At 47.0% G+C, this 22,237-nt stretch overlaps 1 protein-coding gene and 1 long non-coding RNA gene across 2 annotated transcripts in view; one reads left to right on the plus strand and one right to left on the minus strand.

Annotated features, from left to right (window-relative positions):
* Positions 1-360: 360 nt before the first annotated feature.
* LOC131085483 (uncharacterized) lies at positions 361-17,277 on the minus strand. The gene is made up of 3 exons (XR_009114650.1): positions 17,190-17,277; positions 13,454-13,515; positions 361-584 (listed from the first exon to the last, which is right to left on the minus strand). It is a non-coding gene; the product is annotated as an uncharacterized LOC131085483 (long non-coding RNA).
* A 1,125-nt stretch (positions 17,278-18,402) lies between these two features.
* Positions 18,403-22,237, plus strand: part of EPC2 (enhancer of polycomb homolog 2) — a 38,268-nt gene continuing 34,433 nt past the window's right edge. Inside the window, exon 1 of the mRNA XM_058028322.1 lies at positions 18,403-18,577. Within this exon, the coding sequence (XP_057884305.1) occupies positions 18,425-18,577 (153 nt within the window). The 5' untranslated portion in view covers positions 18,403-18,424. The remainder of the gene's footprint in view (positions 18,578-22,237) is intronic.

A 22,237-nucleotide genomic window follows, 5' to 3' on the forward strand; every position in this document is an offset into this window, starting at 1 on the left:
CATTAAAGCATAATCTACTTTTTTGATGGAGGCCCAACCCTTCTTTCTACCTTATTATTTTTTGTTTAATAAATCTCTATTTTTTCTAATAGAAGACTTAAAAATGAAAATTTAAAAAAAAAATACTTTTTGCCTACTTTCTAATTTAAGAGAGAATTCCTATATTTAAAAGGTGGAGAAAAAAAAAAAAGGAATAAAAAACACACAAAAAAAATAATACTCCATTGTGGAAAGTGGAACACCACTGGATTTGTCATTACCATGGCACAATCACCCGAAAGTGGCTGAGTACAGCGAGCCCACGACGCCGATCAGGACCTCGGTAGATTTAGGGAACGCCGTGATTCCTTGAGGATGTAAAGTGTTGCATATTCTTGTCTATTTATTTATTTATTTATTATGCTTTCTTTTGCTTAAGTGGGTGACAATGTGGTTGAGTCATTCAGATGACATTCAAATTAAAGGAAATATTCCTCTTTCTATTATGGTGCGTTGTGTGAACGCCAGAAACGAAACGAAACAAAAATATTTTCATTTCTTTCGATGGATTTCCTTCGTATTTTCAACTTCCTGGCTGGTATCAGCTGCAAACAAAAAAAAAATATCCACATAGTTTAAAAATAATTTTAAAAAAGAAAAAAAAAAAACAACCCACCCCACCTCTGATGTCCCAGGTCTGTTATCCTCACAGTCTAAGGTTTTAGGGGTTAAGAGAAACTTCAAATTCCAAGGTCTTTCCGAAATCATCTTTGCAGAAGGTTTATAAGTCATGTGAAATCCTTTTGGAGTCCCTGAGTTTGATGGTCTAGAGATATTAGAGGGCTCGTGGTGGACTGAATTACCTTAGGACTGAATTACCTTTCTTAGCTACAGTTTGTATTTTGCTATGTAGGGTTGTAATGTGAGAATTCCAGAAGAGCCGTAGCATAAAAGTGCTTTTCTATTTTTTAAAAAAACCCATTCTAGTCTTACTAAGAATTAGAGAATTTTTTTAATATCAGTTTTGTAATTTTTGATAAAGTTGTCAATATTATGATTAAATCACCAGAAAAAACAGTTCCTGTGCTGTTCTCTTCGGGGCAGGGACTTTGTCTTCCGACGGATTGCTCGGTGCCACGATGGGATGCCCGCTCTTAAACGGGGCCCCGGGCACCGCTGTGGAATTAAATGCAGCCCACAGCTGTGAGGGTGAGGTAAATCCATGAGAGCCAAGGCAATTCCCAGCTCAGGCTGCAGCTCCCACTGCCTGCCCGTGGTCTGTGTGCTCCTGGAAGGCGTCGGCGCCGCGTCCCATGGGTAAGTTTGGGGAGCTGGAGGAGGCTCCTGCTCGCAGCGGCCAGGATCCCATCCCAGGCATTCCCATCCTCCCCATCCCACCCCTCTGAGCCAGCAGCTGCACCTCCAGGGGCCAGGATTGCCCCAAAACACCCAGAGCTCCAAGCAGGAGGTTCCAGCAATTCAAACATTCCTTCAGTTCAGTACTCACCGTCCACACCGGGATACAACTTGGAGGCTAAAACCTTGGAAAACACTTGGAAGCTAAAAACCAAAAAAATCCTACAAAAATAAATTGTTCTATCCCCAGGCCACGATCCTGGGAGCTGCAGGGACTTCCAAGGCCACAGACACCCCACCAAGCACTCCTGCCCTGCTCCTGGCGTCTGGTTATCCTCGTGCTCCCAAGGATGAAGAGCAATTCCATGCTCTTGTGTCTCCTCAGATACTGCCCAGCCTCGGGCTGGGCTGCTGGTGATGCCATAAATGCCTGGACAGCTCCCAAAATTCCCACCAGCCTGGTGTGATCCTGCATTACAGCCTCTCCTTCAGCCTGGAATGCTGACACTTTGTGTTGTATAAAGCACTGGGAGCTCAGAGCCCTCATTTCCCTCTGCCAGGTCTTGGCTGTGAACACTTTAAAGCAGTTTTTTGTTGTTCTGTTAAAAAAAATATAATTAAAAAATCCAAGATTTGATTTGGAATCCCCCATGTGAAAGAAGATCCTGGAGAGATTCCATCTCTCACGTTTTTACCTGCTGTGAGATAAGGGTTGGTTTGTAATTGAGTGTCATCCCAAAGGGAGATAAGGGGTAGGATTTACAACTGGAAAAAAATTCTATTTAGAGCAGCACTGTCTGGAAATTCCTGCTTTGGGAAAGATCTGGGAAGTGGGAAGGGTTTTGACTGACACTGGATGAAGCAGGGAAGGAAGAGCAGGAGCATCCTGAGGAATTGCTGGGAGAAGTCCCAGGGAAGCACTGGCACAGGGTGAGGAGTTCCAAATTCAGGCAGGAGCTGATCCCAGTGAGCGATGCTGGGCTGAGCTCTGGGATGGTGACCAGGTACAGATGGGATGGACAGCAAAGGCTTTTCCAGCCACACCCACGTCCATGGTGCAGGTAAGTGGTAAATCCTTCACTGATAATTCCCTAAATATCTGAGGGATCAATTCTTGGGGTCACAAAACCACAGAATTCCTGCCCAGCTGGTTTCTGCTTCACTTGGACCCCCAGCAGGTGGCAGAGGGGCTGCAGGGTCTGTGCTGAGAGGAACCAACTTTCCAGGCACCAAACAGGAGCAGAACAGACATTCCCTTCATGCCACTGCAGAAGCTTCTGTCTCATCAAACCACAATCATTTGAGGCCTTTTTGAAGGAGAAGCAATTCTGAACTCCCAGCAGAAACACAGCTCATTTCCACTTCCAGGAAAATAAGTTCTTGCTTCTCTCAATGGTTTTTCTCTATAGAGAGAAAAAGTCATAAATATTACAACGTTTTGGGGGTTATTATCTTTTCTTAGTCATGTGGTTGAGCTTTCTGCTTCCAAGGAAAAAGGGAAGAGTTACATCTGAAAAATAAAAAACTCCTTCCCTTCCCTTCCCTTCCCTTCCCTTCCCTTCCCTTCCCTTCCCTTCCCTTCCCTTCCCTTCCCTTCCCTTCCCTTCCCTTCCCTTCCCTTCCCTTCCCTTCCTTTTTCCTTTTTCCTTTTCCTTTTCCTTTTCCTTTTCCTTTTCCTTTTCCTTTTCCTTTTCCTTTTCCTTTTCCTTTTCCTTTTCCTTTTCCTTTTCCTTTTCCTTTTCTTTTCCCACATTTGTTTAATTGGGATCAAAAGGACAATCTGTAGTTCCCAGACTTGGCCTTAAGAATTTCATGAATCAAAACAACAAACAGGAGATAACAAATGGGGTGTTGGGAAGGAATAAACCTTTGTCATTTACAAGTTAGTTGTGACAACAATAAAAAATAGATAGCAAATTGTTAGACAGTAAATCAATAAATGCACTATAATTTTTTAAAATATATTTTAAAATTTTGGCGAAATATAAATGTGGTTTTTGCCACCCTAAAATCAGCAAGGGGACAATGACTTTTATGGAATTGCCCATAAATTCCTGGTTTTGCAGCCAGCTCACCAAGTTTCTGTCCAGATGTGGGGTCCAGCTGTGCTCCCAACACCTTTTACCCTCGGATCAGGAGCTTCCTCAGCTGCATCCATCCCAAGGGGGAGGTGACAGGAGTTTGTGCTGATGTGAGGCATGGAAACACATGTCCAGGGCACATGTGATCCTTGTTAAAATGCTTGGGATGCTTGTGGGGGAATTAGGCTGGAGCCTGGTAATGGTGCAAATCAAATCTGGGACAGGCAGGGAGTCCTGGCCAGGGCAGATTTAAGTCAGGTTTAGCTAAAAGGAGAGTCAAGCTTTGGGAGTAACAACAAAATATCTGCATCTGCTGGAACTGATTGGCTTTGCTGAGAGCAGAGCTGGTATCACTGAGGAATAAAAGAAAGGCAACAAAGCCCAGCAAGCAGCAAATGATGAATTATTCAATGCAAATGTCAACTTTTAGTAGTGGCTGTGGCTGTAAATCTTTTTTTGCAAGGCTGAGCGTTGCCATTAAGCAACTCCATATGATGCTACATCTGTCAGATTTCTTTTGTATCATTTTATTTTTATGGATGCCGGGGAAAAGTATTGGGAATTTCCACGCTCAAATTTTATTAACATCATTTCCTCACTTTCTGTCATCCTCTGATTTAATGTTGGGTTGATTTTACTGGCAAGGGTTAAATCCATGCCCACTTCTGTAACATCCCAGGTTGTGAGTCTTCAAATGAAAATCAGCTTTTGCTGAGAAATTTTATTTTTCCTGTGTGCTGAACCCGAGTTGAATTGCTGGGGAAGAGGGGGAATGGTGAGGGAAGAGTGAGGAGGTGCCATCACTGTGCCAGCGCCGGGGGATTCCTATCACATCCATATCATCAATCTGCCCAAGGATTTCTATAGCTCCCATTATCCCCCTGCCTCCAGGATAAGGAGCTGGCAACAATTGCCCATTGTCAGTTTATGAAGGAACTTTTTCATCTTCCTTCCCCAAAGACTCAATTCTTAATTAAGTAAATTAAAATTAATTACGGAATGTGTACAACAAGATGTTATCGGGGCTGTGCCCGAAGTGAGCCGTGTGTGCTGTGCCTGTGTCACACCAGCAGGGAATGGCTCCAAACTGAGGCAGGGATGGGATTTTGGGGAGGAATTCCTGCCTGTGAGGGTGGGCAGGCCCTGGCACAGGTGCCCAGAGCAGCTGGGGCTGCCCTGCATCCCTGGCAGTGCCCAAGGCCAGGCTGGGCAGGGCTGGGAGCACCTGGGACAGGGCAAATGTCCCTGCCATGGCAGGAGCGTTCCCATCACCTGGTCAGGGCCTCAGCCTTGTGAAAACCTCTCTGTGCAACACTGTGGGAGGTTAAAAACACCTTCCAGCCCTGAGGCTGAAAGAGTTGCAGTTGTTAAAAGATAATTTAATATTAAGCAATTCCTAAATATCCAAAGGACAAAGGACATTTCCTAACAAAGCCCAAAGCACCTCTGCATGTTTTGTGATGATTTCTTGTTCTTTGTTAGGCAGAGCTTTGACTGAGCCATATTCCAAAGGATGGGAATGCTGCACTTCCATTAATTAGCTTCCAGAGGAAGATGTTGACATTAGCTATTGACAGGGATCCTCTTATTAACTGCCTGATAAGGATGACTTCAGTGCCTCATGAAATCATGGATTAAACAGCAAGAGTGAGGGAAGTGTGGCCTGAGGATCATTGGTGCTGCAGCAAAATGAGCACAATTATTTACTGAATGAAAGTGGAATAGGTTATTGATTTGGATCCTAAAACTTATAGGAGATGAACATCTCAGAGAAGTCCAGTGTTTTCTGAAGAGCAAATCCCTGTTCCAGGAGTTGGTCAGAGCGGAAAGTAGGAAAGGAAAGGAAAGGAAAGGAAAGGAAAGGAAAGGAAAGGAAAGGAAAGGAAAGGAAAGGAAAGGAAAGGATGAAGGAAAGGAAAGGAAAGGAAAGGAAAAGGAAAGGAAAGGAAAGGAAAGGAGAAAGGAAAGGAAAGGAAAGATGAAAGGAAAGGAAAGGAAAGGAAAGGAAAGGAAAGGAAAAGGAAAGGAAAGAGGAAAGGAAAGGAAAAGGAAAGGAAAGGAAAGGAAGGAAAGGAAAGGAAAGGAGGGTTTTGTGCTCCCTTCCTTCAGCCCCACCAGTTCCCATTGACAGGAAATTTGGGTTATCCCTTCCTCCCAGACATCAGGGGAGGCTCCCTGAGTGCAGCTTTTCAGCTGCTCTGAATGAACAAATTCAGTGTTTTTCCCCAAATGTGGTTGAGTGATGGGTTACAGAGCTGTAACTGATTACATGGCCTTTAGTTATCATGTCCAGGGAGTGGTTCATGGTCTTTTTTAATGATCCTTAAAAGATGGAATAAGACTTCTTAAAAATTTCCCCTCAGTTAGCGACTTCCTAATTTCTAACCTCTTAATCCTCAAAGAAATTTATTTCTACTTCTTTCTTCAATAAAACCAAGCCCTGGTAAGGCACAGCTGATCAGAAGTTCATGTTCCCTTCTACATGTTTCTGGACCCAAAGAAAGAGTAAAGTGGCTCAAAGTTTTCTGCTTCTGAGAAAAAGGAAAGTTAAAGAGCAAGGTTGTTTTCCAATCAGCGGGCTGGTGGTGCTGCTGAAGGGCATCAAGACCCCTCAAATCAGGTAAATAACCAGGAGCTGAAAGCTTGCTTGGCTCAGAAATTGCTGCTTTTAACTCCAGTTGCACACGATCTGTTTTTTGTTGGAAATATGAGAGCACCTCTTCCTCCAGCCCTGCAGACAATTGCACCTATTCAACTTCTGGGAGAGTTCAGAAACACGGGGTGTTTGGAAGCTTTTCTGGAGCATCTCCTCAGCAGAGTGTGAGAAGCACAGTCTGATCTCCAAACAAACCCAGCTAAATTTACCCTGCTCCCACCCCCACCCTGGCGAGCCACTCTTGCCACACCTTCCCTGCTCACACGTCTGGGGTCAGGGCTTCAATGCTCCGTGAAAATTGGATTGCCATTCCACAAAGCCTTCCAAAGACATTTGGAAATTTATTTCTCCCCTCAATCTCACTGCTCTGCTTTTCCCAATTGCTCCACAGCTCTGGCTCCCGGTGCCAGGAGGAAAACCTTGTTTGTTTTTCTGCATCACTGAGGCCAAAATGTTTTTGCTTCAACCCCAAAAATTCCAGCCCCAAAATAGTGCTTGCAAAGGCTCTGCCTGTAGGGAAGCCTCAGCAGAGCATTGAATAATCCTTGGAAGATTTTTAGCTCCATCAGAGCATATTTGAGTTTTTTCCTCCTGTTGTTCTGATTGGGATGTCACCCCACAGCAGCAATTGTCTCCTGATTTCCAACCTCAGCTTTGGTTTTCATCTGCTCTGGGGGCTGTTCAGGCCTCTCCCTCTGGATGTTGTGAGCAGTGCTGCCTCTCCAACCAGCAACCACTTCCCTCTCCTTGGAACAGGCCAGGCATTCTCCTCCTCCTCTCCTCTCCTCTCCTCTCCTCTCCTCTCCTCTCTCTCCCTCTCCTCTCCTCTCCTCTCCTCTCCTCTCCTCCTCCCTCTCCTCTCTCCTCTCCTCTCCTCTCTCCTCTCCTCTCTCTCCTCTCCTCTCCCTCTCCTCTCCTCTCCTCTCCTCTCCTCTCCTCTCCTCTCCTCTCCTCCTCTCCTCTCTCCTCTCCTCTCCTCTCTCCTCTCCTCTCTCCTCCTCTCCTCTCCTCTCCTCTTCCTCTCCTCTCCTCTCCTCTCCTCTCCTCCTCTCTCTCTCCCTGCTCCTCTCCTCTCCCTGTGATTTTTCCTGCAATCATTGCTCATTTGAGCAGCCAGACTGGGGGATTTGTCACCCCTGGAGTTTGAGGAGCAGGATTTCACCTCTCAGTATCTCAGCAGGGACGTGCCTGTTTCCTCTCCTAAATCCCTTTCCACCATCTGGAGCCATACCTGGAGCTCGTGCTCCTGTTGGAATCCACTGAAGTGTGTAGACTGTCTGTTGGTTGTTCCCAGTCAATCAGATTTGATTTTGGTTTCACAAACATTATATTAAGAGCTAGAATTAGTATGTGGCACTAGATTTCCAGAATAAAAAATATTGATCTAAAAGGAAGGAAGGTAAAATGAATGTTGCTGTACAAGAAGGCACGTAAGGTTTGTGCCCTGATGGAGGAGTGGCTGGATGGGGATTGACTTCCCTGGGCCATTCCAGGTGAGGAATGTGCCTCACTGAGGGTGGGACTTTGCCATGGGAGTCAGAGAAATGGATTTGCAGGCAGAACTGCAAACAGCAGCTCCAGCTGAACAACCTGTGGGGGATGGAATAACGTGGTACATCCATTTCCTCACATTTCCCATCTCCTGAGGGCTCTGAAAGCATCTTTTCCACAGCAAATGCTGTGGATCCTTGCCTCAGAGAAGCTGTGCCCTGGATCCCTGAAGTGTCCCAGGCCAGGCTGGACAGGGCTTGGAGCCACCTGGGATCATGGAAGGTGTCCCCATGGTGGGACTGGGATGGGATTTAAGGTCCCACTCTGCCATCCCAATAGGAGCTTTCCTGCCCTGCTTCCCCTAAAGCAGGAATTTCTCCTAATTGTGCTTGAACATCTCATAAACACCTGATCTGGTCCATCTGGCACTGAGGAACTCCCAGCAAAGATCACACTCCACTTGTGCAAGGAAGAATCACAGAATCCCAGGATCACCGAGGCTGGAGGAGATCTCCAAGGCTGAGCCCAACCTGTGGCTGATCCCCACCTTGCCAGCTAATGAGATGACCCAGTGTCATTTTCCATTCCTCCTCTTTGTTTGCTTGTTAATTCACAGCTAAACCCTCTTTTTAGTGGGAATCCTAACAATCTTCAGCTATAGGGTATTATAAACTACTGGAGACGTGTAGGATGTCCTAAGGTGGCAGGATTTACAAACCCACAGAGGATTTTCTGGTCAATAAAAGAAATAAAAGTACAGAACTCTGGTTTTCTCATCTTCTGGCGTGCCAGTGTTGCAGTTCTGAATATCACATTAAAATATTGCCTAAATCCCTCTTTTAATTTCCAGAGGACCTCACATCTGGCAGCAACTTGCAAAACATTGCAGAACATTCTGGAAAAAAATGAAAGCCTGTCAAAGCTTCATGTTCTGCTAGGATGGGGCTTAGCAGAACTCTTCTGTAAGAGACTGAGTTATGTTTTCTTGGAGCAAATAATTGCCCTCATGTCTCTCAATATGAACCCCTGCAAATGATGTTCCTCCCCTGGATCCAGAGGCTGCTCACATTTATATCCCAATAAGCTCCTCATATTGAAGAAATGTGTCAGATTTCACGTCCTGCATGGCAGCTGCAGCTCTCTCAATCATTGTTATTAAAGAATATTTGCACACATTGCCATCTCTGTCAGTTTAGACAATTTTTTTTTTTTTTTTGCAATTTTGCAAAACAATTTCCCTCCCTGGGTCTCTGCACACGCTGGAAAGGCTCTGCTGATGGAGCTCAGCAAGTGGCACTTTTGGCCTGCCTGTTTCTCCTTGGTAAATCAGCCTGGGCAGCAGTTTCAGAGAAAATTCAAGGTTTTGTTTTGAGAAAGTTCATTGTTCCTGGAGCCCTGCTCTCCTTTATTTCAGACAAACAGACGCTCCCTGCTTTGCTGGGATCGATGAGTGAGGGGATATATTGGGAAGTGGTGTGGGTTTGAAGTGGGATTTGCTTTGATATTTCTGTGCAAATCCATGTGATGGCTCACTGACTCATACAGCTGAAAATAGGTGGTGATATCAAGCCCAGAATTCTTTACAGATTTTTCCCCCCTTTTTCTTGCTTAGCTAGCTGCTCTTCCAAAAAATTCAGGTCATTATTCAAATCTATGCTTAGATTAAAACTCCAGATAACATCACTCTTACTCATTGATGAATCACACTGGAGCAAATTTTGGTCCTACTGAACTCACTCTGTGTTGCCTTAGTCATAAGTTTGTTTGGCAAATCACATGTCATGCTCGAATTAAGCACTTGCTTAAATAAGATACTTTTAAAATACATTCAGGAAAGTTTGCCCATAAGATTTATATAGATAGGATTTATATTGCAAACTTGTCAAAGCAAAACTAGAGAATGAAAAATTCTGTTAATTCTGAGTTAAAACATGAATTTATGTTGTCAGCAACAGATCTAAAGGGATTGTTAGATATACATTAAATTAAACTTGTTTTCTAAAGTCTATTTATAAATTAATTTTAAATATTGGCTTTTGGGAGGATTTGGAGTAGCAAACACCCCCTGGATGTAGTGATGCCACCACCACCCACAGGGCTCAGTGTCACCACAGCCTCTGCTCTGCACTGCTGACACCAGCTTGACCTTTCCCAAAGATTTTTTTACATTGCATGATCCCTATGCCAATATCAAATTTGCACTGAATCTTTTAAACTGACACCATATGGCCCTTTACATTAACAGGGCCATTTTTCCCTGAATGAGGAGAAGGGGAATTTACTGAAATTATAATTTAAAATCTAAACACAAAATAGACAACGTAAATAAAACACTTCCCAAAAATGGGCAGAAAATAAAAGGTGTGAAGTTATATTTAAAGGAAGAGCAGGAACTGAGGTGGGGATGGTTATAATAAATTATAGATTGTAATAAATTATGGCAGATGGAAACAGGGTTTGGATGCATCCATAGCTCCAGCTCCTCCCTGCCTCATGTGAAATGAGCCCTGGAAGCACTGACACATTACAGGTATGGCTAAAAGACAAAAAAAAGGAATTTAATATATTCCAAGCATGCTCTGAATGATGATGTGTCCGTGGGAATAGGCCAAACGTGGAAATGAGGTTGGCAAGTTGCAATTTGGCAAAGTGCAGCCAGACCACAGCAGGACCCATGGGCAAAGTGATCCTGCACTCCCTGATGCTCCATCAGCCCAGGGCTCCCTCCCATCCCAGCTGAGATGGAAAAGCTCCAGAGGTGCTGCTCAAACACCACCAAGGCTCTCCCACAGAACTGAGAGCTGAGAGCTGAGAGCTGAGAGCTGAGAGCTGCTCCTCAGGAACTCCCAGCTCCATGGTGAGCCTTGCTGGGGCTGTCCTGTCCCAGGGAGAGCCTGCTCCCCCTGCAGCTGCTGATGGAGCAGAACACAAGCTGTTATTGAAGAGGTGCCAGCGGAAAAGGAAAAGGGAAAGGGAAAGGGAAAGGGAAAGGAAAAGGAAAAGGAAAAGGAAAAGGAAAAGGAAAAGGAAAAGGAAAAGGAAAAGGAAAAGGGAAAAAGGAAAAGGAAAAGGAAAAGGAAAAGGAAAAGGAAAAGGAAAAGGAAAAGGAAAAGGAAAAGGAAAAGGAAAAGGAAAAGGAAAAAGGAAAAGCTGGGCATGCAACCACAGCTCCCCAAGCTGCAATGTTTTCATGTGACCCAGGTGATGTGAGGTCACTGCTTGCTTGGTCCCTTGCAAGTGGAGTTTGGATGAGGCAGGCAGGTTGGGATTACAGCTCTTTGCAGCTTTATGGGTATTTTCCTCAAAAGGATTAACCTGTGACTTCAGGAAAAGCTCACAAAATACCTGTGTGTTTAAAATCCAGAGAATTGTGCAAAGAAATTAATTAACAACCAACCACCAAATACTTGGGGGAAGAGGGAATGGATTAATTTGGGAGCCTTGAAAACCTACCTATTGAACTGGCTTTTTTTTCAATTGAAGAATGAAACTCTGATGCAATTTTCCTATTATATAATGGCATTATTTTCCACTCCTTTATTCCTCCTTTGTTTCCAAGAATGATTAATTGGTGACACAACTCAGGTACCTGCAGAAACATTACCAAACCCAGCCATTCTTTTGTCTTGGAAGATTTTTTTCCTATACCTGGAGTAGCCAGAAGCACCAATGTCCTCTTTTGTACTCTCACAGGATTATTTAGGATTTCAGGGTTAAAAATTCCCACCACACCTGTGACATTCCCTGATTTTCCTCTGGGAAGTCTGTGGAGGTTCCACAGAAATGGTCCCACATGGTTTGGGAACCTCTTCAGATCTCTTTGAAGTTCCAGCTGCTCCTGCTCTTCTCTGCATTGGCTGTCCCATAAATCCTGCCCCCTTCCCAAGGACCTGGCCTTCTGCAGGCTGGGTGCTTGCTGTGCCCTGAGAGCCACAAATATTCCACCAATACTCCAGAACCACACAATCAATTTGATTAGAAAAGACTTCTGAGATCATTGAGTCCAACCTACGACTGACTGATCACCACCTTGTAAAATGTCACATCCAGTCATTCCTTAACACCTCCAGGGATGGGGACTCCAGACCTCTCTGGGCAGCCCCTTCCACTGTCCAACACCCTTTGTGTGAAGAAATTCCTCCTCATGTCCAGCTAAACCTGCCCTGGCACAGCTGAAAATTTTGTCCTCTCGCCCTGTCACTACCTTGAGTAACCCATGATTTTCACTTTCAGTCCTCCAAGGCTCACATGTCAGAACTGATTTAAAGGAATCTCCATTCCTCACTTTCACCAGTGCCCTCTTGCCCTGTCTGCTCTACCCCATGGCCACAATTCAGTTCCCACTTCTCCCTCTTTCCTTCCTTTCTTTCTTAGGGAAGTTCAGAGGAATTTTATGAGCAGGTCTTGCTCTGGGACACAAGGAACACACAGTTCCAGGGATCCAGGAGCAGCCACAGCTTCCCTGGGCAGTGTGCCAGGCCCTCCCCACCCTCACAGGGAACAATTCCTTCTCCACATCCCCATCCCTGCCCTCTGGCAGTGGGAAGCCATTCCCTGTGTCCTGCCACTCCAGGAGTGGCTTCCAAGCTCAAAGTCCTTTCCAGCTTCCAAAATAAACTCACTGCTGCCCCTTCCACCGAGGTTTTCACCCAAAAGCACAGGAGTGAAGTCGCTGGATGTGCCAAGGGGCAAAGCTGTCCCCTCTTGCCTTTATTTGAGAAGGAATTCCTGAGCTGAGCAGGGCTCCCAGAGGAAGCAGGAGCTGCTGTGAAGGTGAGACTCAGAGCATTTGTGTGTTTATGGAGACCTGGGAGCAGCAGATCCCACTGAATGAAAGTGCAAGTGGGAATGCTGTGTCAGCTTTGCTGTGACTGCTGTCTGCACACTAAATGTGCTTTTTTCAATGCTATTTTCTTAAAAAAAAACCCTTTGACAAGGAAGTACAGCAAAGTGAAGCTTGAATACATCTTTAAATCTGCATGTTGGTTGCATAACTCCCCAGGACAGCTCCAAACTTCCTTTTGTTATTACAAAAGTGTGCACAGAGCACTGCAAACATTGTCTCCATTCCTCACTGCCACAAAACACTTTCATTTTCCTTTTGACTCCTCTTGCAGCCCAGCAAATATTTGTGTTTCCTGATGCCCAGCAACGCTGTGAGAGATTCTGGTTTTGCTGTGGAGGCTCTCAGCCCCATTTTGCAGGCAATGGGGGAAGTCCAGAGCAGAGGTGACACTGATCCCACACCAGTGACAAGAAGCTTCCCTGTGATTTGCATCCCAGTCAGATAAAAGTAAAATCTTCCTTTTGAGGGAAATATCCCCTGACTCCAATTGGCACCAGGGAATTGTTCCCAGGAGTGAGACCTGGGTTGTTTCTGCACAGCAGGAAATGGTTCTCACCGTGGTCCTACCCCAGCTGGGGAGAATTTTGGGGTTTGCAGGGTTTTCTCAAACATTCCCACTTCATTCATATCACACTGCCACTGCAGATCAGCACAAAGCAGAGACACCAACCTCAGAGCAAGGTGGGCAGGGAAAATGTTGCCATTGTGAATCAGGAAGAAAAATTGTTAAATCCAGGCCATTAATCCAGAAGACAGCAATTGTCAGGGGGGGTTTTGTAGGTGAGCTTTGAGGTGGGTTTTATTTTTATGAAAAGTACCCTTGGTGTATTTCCTAATTTCTTGTTTTTATCTGGTGGAAGGGGTTCCAGCCCATGGAATGAGATGACCTTTAAGGTCCCTTCCAACCCAAACCATTCTGGGATTCTGTGATTTTATTATTTTTCAGTTGTTTGAAAACTAATTTTTAGAAAGCAGCCCCACTCCTACCCTTGTGCTGAAATCCAGAACTACAGAGCTCTGAGGAGGAAAGGGAGCATCTCTTACCTCTGGCACAGAGTTTTCCAGAGTCCTCTTTATGGCAAGTCCTTCACTCTGGCTTCTGAAATCTGAATAAAAATGAAAAGTTTTCAATGCTCCATGGATGGAGGTTCCTGTAATTTTTTGATACAAGCTGGGGAGCTCCCAGCTCCTCAAAATGCACTGATTTATAAAAAATAAAAAAGAATTATCTTGTGTTTGCCTTCTGAGGTGGGAGATTTTGGGATAAATTTGCATACATTTGTAAACTTGGCTTTCATGATTTTTCTCTGCTATGTTTTTCTAAGTAACAATTGAGTAAATCTTTCTACTCTTATTTTCCAAAGTTAAAGGGAATAAATACCATCTTTATTAGGTACTGATTTTAACAATATTTTTCTAGTTCCATTCATAATCATTATTTTCTTCACTGGTCCCTGCTTTGTAAAGTTGCCTTTTTCCTGGTGGTAAAACCCACATTTCTGGGGGTTTGAGCTGCACTCCTGCAGGTGCCCAATGGTTTGACTTGAGAATTCCACCCCAAATTCCTCTGGTTTCATATCTGGTAACTCACTTGTTGAATTGGGCTGTAAAAGAGCCCAGCCAAGAGTAGATTTATCTTTTGAGTCAGAATCCAAGATTTTAGAGCACAGGAAACAGCTGCAGCAGGTTCCTTTAGAGAGCTGTGGTAACCTCCACACACAAAGCACAATTCCCTGTCATTTTAAACCCATTTCTTGACACAAATAGTTTTGATACAAATCTCTCAAATCAGGAGCTTCCTGCTGCTTTTCATCACTGTCCCTTCCTGCTGTAATTTAGGGAATCTGCTATTTTCATAGCTGCCCTTTTATTTCGTTTTATTTGGCGTCGGGCTTGAGATTTTAACTCCGTTTTCAACTTTTATAATTTTCATTCAGAGCTTTAAATCTCCCAGGAAGCTATTCTATACTGGATTTCAGGGTTTGGCTGATAGGTTTGGGTGACCTTCGAGGGGAAAATGCACAGGCTGCCACTTCCCTAAACCCTTGGAATAATTGGAAATAGAAATGGTTGGGAATGATACATTAACTCTGAGCATTAGGCACTAAGCATGCTTGCTGGCCACTTTGATCAAGCTCTTTTTTCCTGACAAAACCCCCTTTGAAATGAAGAGGACAGAGGTTCCTTTCACTTCAATCAGAGTTCTCAGACACAGGGAGAAAGAAGGACTTCATAACCTTTAAAAAGCCTCCCCTCGTCCATTCATGGATCTCCTGGAAAGCTCAGCACTTTCCCTTGTGCTGGAGTTACTAAGCCAGCTCCTGGCTAATTCCAGCCTTCCTTCCAGTCAGGATTTGCTTAAACATGAGATCAAACCCCTCTGTAAGGAGCTGGAATCTGGGATTTACAAATATTTGGTGGATTGTCAGCATGGCTTTCCTGCTTGCACCTCCTGAGCCTGCACATTGCAGGAGATGAATCTTTGTACACCCCATATCCTGATTATTTGTGTGCATTTACAGAACACCTTAAAAATTCCAGTTCTCTTTTAACACCTTGAGTGAAGGTTTTGGACACCCTGCAGTGTGCCTTGGCAGAGGCCATTATCAATTCTGGAATTTGTTTCTGCACTCTTTGAGCTTTTAATTTATTTAATACTTGTTGTACTTAAAAGGTAACAGACAGAGTAAAGAAGTAGTACATGCTCCTACTGGATTATGTTGCAATAATATACTGACATAATCATCCAAAAGTGATGCTTTTGCTTGGAAAAGATTAATGCAGCAAAATATGAAGTATTAGGGGGAAAAAAAAACCCCACAAACCAACAAATAAACAGGATAAATCTGCAAGAATCTGCAGAAACATGCCAGGCTTTGGGCAGCTACGGTGAGAACAAGGATTCCTTGTGTTCAATGTCACTATGGAGAAGCAGAAGCAAAAGCAAGGATGTGATAAAGCCCCCAAGCCTATACAGCTCTGACATTTCTAAATTTAAATTAAATTTGAGGATTTTTGGTCAATCCACTGCTCAAATGTGCATATTCGATTCCATTATCTCTATGAAGATGAGTCAGAATTCAGGTATTGAACAAATAAATTTTGTTTGAGACATTGTTTCCTTGATTTGTGCATGAAAAGTAAATTATTTTATTTACAGGTGAGTTACAGCTCCTAATTTTCTTACAGCTGCAATTCTTCAGAAAGCCTATAATATTTTACAAGTAGAAGAGATCAGATTATGTGCCTAAAAGATGGATGGTTGTGGCTTAAAGCTAAACTAATGCAAGCTGAAACTTTAGTTCTGCCCATGTTCAGCTCTGTGCAATGGCTTTTTTGACTACATAAAAAACCCCTTCTGTACCCTACAGGGCATAATTTTAAAAAAAAATTGCATTGCTTGTAGAAATAAAATAATGGGATGAGTTTAGGACTAAGAGCCACCTGGAGGGTAAATATGTTCCATTTTTGTATTTTTTTTTTAAATTTAAGTAGTGAAAAAGAGCAGAACATGCACACAAAGGGAAAAGGTTGTTATTATCTATTGTTCAGCTGTGCTGACTGAAAGGAGGAAAAGTCTTCCAGCAGTGTGTAAAATGCCAGGTTCTTGCAGAAGCAGAAGGAGCAAAGTCGTGGTGGCTTTTAAGTGCTGGAGGAGGAGCTGCCTGTCCCTGTCCCAGGGATGTCACCTGTGCCAGCTGATGGCATCCAGGTGGGAAATCCAGCTCACAACCACCCTGACATGCCAGCTCACCCCCAATTCCTTCGGGGGCACCAAACCCCTCTGGGGTCTGGGAACTTTGGCTGCTTCTAAAACGGTGATGAATTATAAATTCTAAGCTAAACCATACCAATTTTCAATATTTACCTGTTAAATTTAACCCAAGGCAAGAATTGCCTGTCTTACAAAATAAAAATACTCTAAGGGAATTATAAATAAGTGCAGTCTATCACAGTTTTGTTCTCTGCTCCTTCTCTCTTGTTTTTAAAGCTTCATTTGTTCACATGACTGAACACTTACCTGATGCTTTCATAGCAGTAGTTAATACAATTTCCAGATCTCTTTCCCAAGCTAATTTGTGTCTGTGGCTGATGAACACAATGTTCTTGCTGCTTCTGTTTCCCTCCTGTGTATTCCTGTGCTTGTTTCATCTTCCTTCTCTCTCTCTCTCTAGCTGACACAATTCTTTATTCTTCATTTTGTAAATCATGTGTTTGTCACGAACAGCAGTTGTATTTGCTATACAAAACCATGTAAATAAAAAAACAGCAGCTAACTAAAAATAAAAGGCAATTCAGAGACTGAACGTGTTTTTTTCAAATTAAAAAAAATGGAAATTAGGTAGAGTTGGCACAGTGATCCAAAAAGTGAAGTTTTGAGTAAGGGTTTCAGTTTATTTCAGAAGGTAACACTGACAACTCCTGTGAGAGCTCTAAGGTGGAGGTGAGAGAAGCAGCTGCTTGGTCTCAGGGTGTCAAAATTGAATGGAAGTGAGGAAATATTTGAGGTACTAAAGGTCTTTGATGGAGGGTTTTGCAGACTAATGCAGGAAGCTCTGGATGGGCAGAGGACTGAGGCTCTGTCAAGGTGAGAATTTGGGGTTACTAAGTTCCAAGTTGTAGGACATTGTTTTTGATGGAAAGAGTGATGAAGGAGTTTAGTAAGCTAAAACATGAGGAGTTCACCTCAGAATGAGGGAGAATTTTTCATGAGGGTGGCAGAGGATGGGAACAGGTTCCTAGGGAGAGTGTGGTGTCTCCAGAGTCATTCCAAACCCACCTGCTCCAGGTGACCCTGGCTGCACTGGATGGTTTCCAGAGGTCCCTTCCAACCCTGAATATTCTGTGATGCTCTGGGAAAAAAAAAAAATAAAATTGCACAGGCATAAGTTTGTTTCTGAAGTGTTGGATTTTTGTCAACCCTCCTGATGTTTTCATGGCTGGAACTCTTTAAGCCCACATTGACCAACACGCTGAGGAGACAAACCCAATGGCTTGTCCAGAGAGTGGGGACACTGTGGGGACACTGTGGGGACAGTATGGGGAGACACTGGGGACTCTGTGAGGATTCTGCGAGGGCACAACAGGAACATTGTGTACACACGGTGTGGATACTGTAGGGGAAACAGTGGGGACACTGTGGGGACACGGCAGGGACAATGTGGGACACAGTAGGGACACTGTGGGGGATACAGGGAGGACACGGCAGGGACAATGTGGGACGCTGTGGGGACACTGTGAGGGACACAGTAGGGACACTGTGGGGACACTATGGGGACACGGTAGGGACAATGTGGGACACTGTGGGGACACTGTGAGGGACATAGTAGGGACACTGTGGGGACACGGTAGGGACAATGTGGGACACTGTGGGGACCATAGTGGGGAGACATCGGGAAGAGACTGTGGGGACAATACAGGGACACTGTGGAGAGACAGCGGGGACACCGCGGAGGCACTGCGGGGACACTGTAGGCACACTGTGAGTGCACCGTGAGCATCCTAGGCACACTGTGGGCACCGGGAGGGGACACAGCAGGGACACGGCGGGCACGCTGCAGGGACACTGCGGTGACACTGTGGGCAGCCGGCGGGGACACGGCGGGCCAGCTCGGGACGCTCGGAGCGCTCCGCTCCTGCTCCGCTCCCGCCCGGTCCCGCCGCCCCCCTCAGGCTCCCTGAGGCTCCCTCAGCCTCCCGCCCTCGGCTGCGCGCGCAGCGCCGCTCCCGCCGCGCGGGCTGCCGGGAGGGCCGAGCGGCTGTGGTTAATGTCCGCCATGTTTGCCATGGCGCAGGGAGCGGACCGAGCGAGCCCGGCGCGGATCTAGGGCTGCGGGGCGTGCGCTGCGGGCTACGGGCGGCCCCGCCGGGAGCTGCGCCGGGGCGGCGGGACCCTCCATGGTGGCGCGGGCGCGGCGCGGGAGCGGCTGGGAGGCGGCGGCGAGGCCGCACTGAAGGCCCCCCCCCCCCCCCCCCGCCCGCCCGGCCCCGGGGTGTTATTGTGAGGGGGAGACAATGAGCAAACTCTCCTTCCGCGCCCGGGCGCTAGACGCCGCCAAACCGCTGCCCATCTACCGCGGCAAGGACATGCCCGACCTCAACGACTGCGTCTCCATCAACCGGGCCGTGCCGCAGATGCCCACGGGGATGGAGAAGGAGGAAGAATCGGTAAGGGAGCGCGGCGCAGGGGGGGCACCATTGTTTACAGGCACCCCCCGCACGGGGAACCGGCCGCCGGTATTCACCAAGCGCGCTACGCTCGCTCCGCCGCGGGACGCTCGGGGCGCTGCGCAAACGGCGCAGCGTAAGCCGCGGTCCGGCGCCGCGAGCGGGCCCTGCCGCCGTCCGCCATCTTCTGCTGCGCGTCCCGGGCGCGGGTGAGCGGGGGGGGCTCGGCGTGAGCGCGGCGGGACGGGACGGGCCGGCGGCGCGGAGCGGAGCGCGGTGGCGGAGCGCGGTGTCAGAGCGGCGGAGCGCGGCGCCGGCCCGGCGGAGCGGGGCGCGCTGCCGGACAGGCTCCGGCTGCCGGAGCGGCTCGGGATGTCAGAGCGGTGGAGCGTGCGGCGCGGCGTGCCGGAGCCGGCTCGGGGTGTCAGCTCGGATTGTCAGCTCGGGGTGCCGGAGCCCTCTCGGGATGTCCGAGCGGCACAGCGGCTCGCCGTGCCGGAGCGGCGGAGTGCAGAGTATCGGAGCCGGACTGCCGGAGCGGCGGCTCGGGGATGCCGGAGCGGGCTCGGGCTGTGCCGGTGCGGGGTGCTCGGCATGCCGGGGCTACTGCAGCGGGCTCGGGATGCCGGCCCGGTGGAGCGGCTCGGGGTGCTCGGCGCGTTGTGGACTAAAGCTGATACTACTCCTGCCAAGCCTGTAGTGAGTGGCTGTCAAGTCGCTCGGGCTGGGGAGGTGGTGGCGGCGTGATCGTGCTGGGTGCTGTGCTGAGCCGCTCCACGGGGAACGAGCGGCTCCGGGCCAGCTTCTCCCTTCTCCCTCTCCTCCGGCCGGGTGTCACCGAGCCCGGCGGCAGCTCCGTGTCGCGGTTCGGGCCGCTGTCAGTCCGTGCGTTCGTGCACATGTGGGGCTGAGGGCACGGCGCTGTACACACACACACACACACACACACACACACACAGTGCACATGTGGGGCTGAGGGCACAGCGCTGTACACACACACACTGTGCACACGTGGGGCTGAGGGCACGGCGCTGTACACACACACACTGTGCACATGTGGGGCTGAGGGCACGGCGCTGTACACACACACACACACACACACAGTGCACATGTGGGGCTGAGGGCACAGCGCTGTACACACACACACAGTGCACATGTGGGGCTGAGGGCACAGCGCTGTACACACACACACTGCACATGTGGGGCTGAGGGCACAGCGCTGTACACACACACACACACACAGTGCACATGTGAGGCTGAGGGCACAGCGCTGTACACACACACACACACAGTGCACATGTGGGGCTGAGGGCACAGCGCTGTACACACACACACACACACAGTGCACATGTGGGGCTGAGGGCACGGCGCTGTACACACACACACACACACAGTGCACATGTGGGGCTGAGGGCACGGCGCTGTACACACACACACACACACACACTGTGCACATGTGAGGCTGAGGGCACAGCACTGTACACACACACACAGTGCACATGTGGGACTGAGGGCACAGCGCTGTACACACACACACACACACACAGTGCACATGTGAGGCTGAGGGCACAGCACTGTACACACACACACACACAGTGCACATGTGGGACTGAGGGCACAGCGCTGTACACACACACACACACACACAGTGCACATGTGGGGCTGAGGGCACAGCGCTGTACACACACACACACACACACACACACACACACAGTGCACATGTGGGGCTGAGGGCACAGCGCTGTACACACACACACTGTGCACATGTGGGGCTGCAGGGACAGCAAAGCACAGCGGCTTTGGCTCCGGTGTGGGACGGTGTCTGTGTTCCTGCAGCCACCCCGGTGCTGCTCGGGGTTATTTAACACCGCTGGTTGGTGCTGCTGCTGCTCGCTGTGCATCGCATGGCACAGGCTCAGCGTTGTGTGGAGCCTCGGAGCTTTAATGTTGTTTCCAAATCAGCCAGCCGGTGTTCAGCGTGGCTGGACGTGTGGTGTGTGTTCTGCTCGTAGTGCTAAAGGGTGGAAAAGCTTTTGTGCGCTGAGGTAAATAGAAGTTTGTGGGGGTTTTGGTGAGCAGCAGGACAGCTTAGAAAGCGCTCGCACGCAGCTCTGGTGTCCTCGGAACGTACTGCTTTGTCTTGCTGATCTTCAAACATTTTTCTGTAAGAGTAAGGTTTATTTTCTGCTCCTGGGACTTGTGTAAGCTCAGACAGAGGCTGTCGCCTGATGTGTCTGTACTTGCAGAGCCGATAGTAAATGCACCCTCCAGAATTTCCTCAATGAATCCGTGTCTCCGCCTCAGCCAAACCTCTGTGCCTGTGGATTGGCTTTTCCGGGGTTACAGCTGTCAAAGGAGGCTCCGCGCTTTCCTCGCTGCTTTTTCTCACCTGACTGTTGGTATTAAAAGGAATCCTCTGTCTTAGCATGGTGGGCTTTTATTTTTTAATTTACTGTGTGTCAAAACTGCAGGAATTCCCCAAGAGTAACGCTGCTAGAAGCTGGGACTGTAGTTAAAAGGAACAACACTGGGGTACTAATGAAGCAACATTGGAGACTAATTTGGTTTGCTCAGCCTCGAGAATCTGTCTTACAGCGCTATGTTCGCATTAAATATTGAAATTAGTTCTTTAAAATGGCTGTTATTTTGATAAATCATGTTTAAAACAAAGTTGTTAATGGAAAATTGCTGTAAGAGTTCAAGCAAACAAGCTGCTTAAATGATTGAGAAGATTAGATTTATACTTCAATAAAACTACTTTAGTGTTGTCCTACAAAGTTGTTTTTCTGTGTGAGTGAGGTTTGTTTTCTCAGCCCTGACATGTGGCTCTGTTTGATATATTATGTAATAGTCTCAAAATGAAATGACTGAAGCAATGTATAAACATAGTGCGAGATGCATCAGCCAGGCAAGATTATAAACTGCTATTCTTAGATTATTCTGATTATTGCCATGTGCTGATGGTTTCATTCATGGCTTGTTCTTCTCCCAGTGTAGCACAGATAATTCTTAATTAATACTTTAAAAAAAATTATATGAAATATTTTTTTAAATCTAGGAACTACTGTTGTGGGTGTCAGTAGTTAAATATTTGAGAAATACCTGAACAGCTTTAATTCGTAGCAAGTACTGCTGTGATCCATTTGATGTATTTGGGAAGAGACTTTTGGAGGGAGAGGAAATCTCTGCACAGACATTTCTGCCCCCTCATTTCTGGGGTCTGTTTCCCGAGTGGAAGTTGTTTGCAGGCTCGGGGTGGCTGCTGCTCTCCATCCTCTGCTCGTGCTCCTCTGGCGCCACCAAGGTCTGTTAGCACAGGGTGTCCCGGGGTCAGACAGCACCTTCCGGGATATATCCCACTGGAAATCAACATTATTTACAGATTTACAGCATTTCAAACGCTCGGGCGACGTGTCTGCCCTGTTCTTTACAACCCAGCCTCGCTGGTGCAGGCGTGTGGTTTAATTAGCTGATGATTGATCTTTTGTACATATAAAAGTGCAGATTTTGGTCCATTTATTTGGGATGAATATTCTGGAAGTGTTTCTGTATGAGTATCTCAGAGATTTATATCCACTCGCAGCGTTTCACAAATCAGCAGCTCATTTCTCTCACTTGGAGATTCCAGCTGTGAAAGAATTAGGTTTCTCTTGTGTAGCA

This window comes from Melospiza georgiana, chromosome 7, assembly GCF_028018845.1.
Source record: "Melospiza georgiana isolate bMelGeo1 chromosome 7, bMelGeo1.pri, whole genome shotgun sequence".
In the NCBI taxonomy this organism is placed as follows: domain Eukaryota; kingdom Metazoa; phylum Chordata; class Aves; order Passeriformes; family Passerellidae; genus Melospiza; species Melospiza georgiana.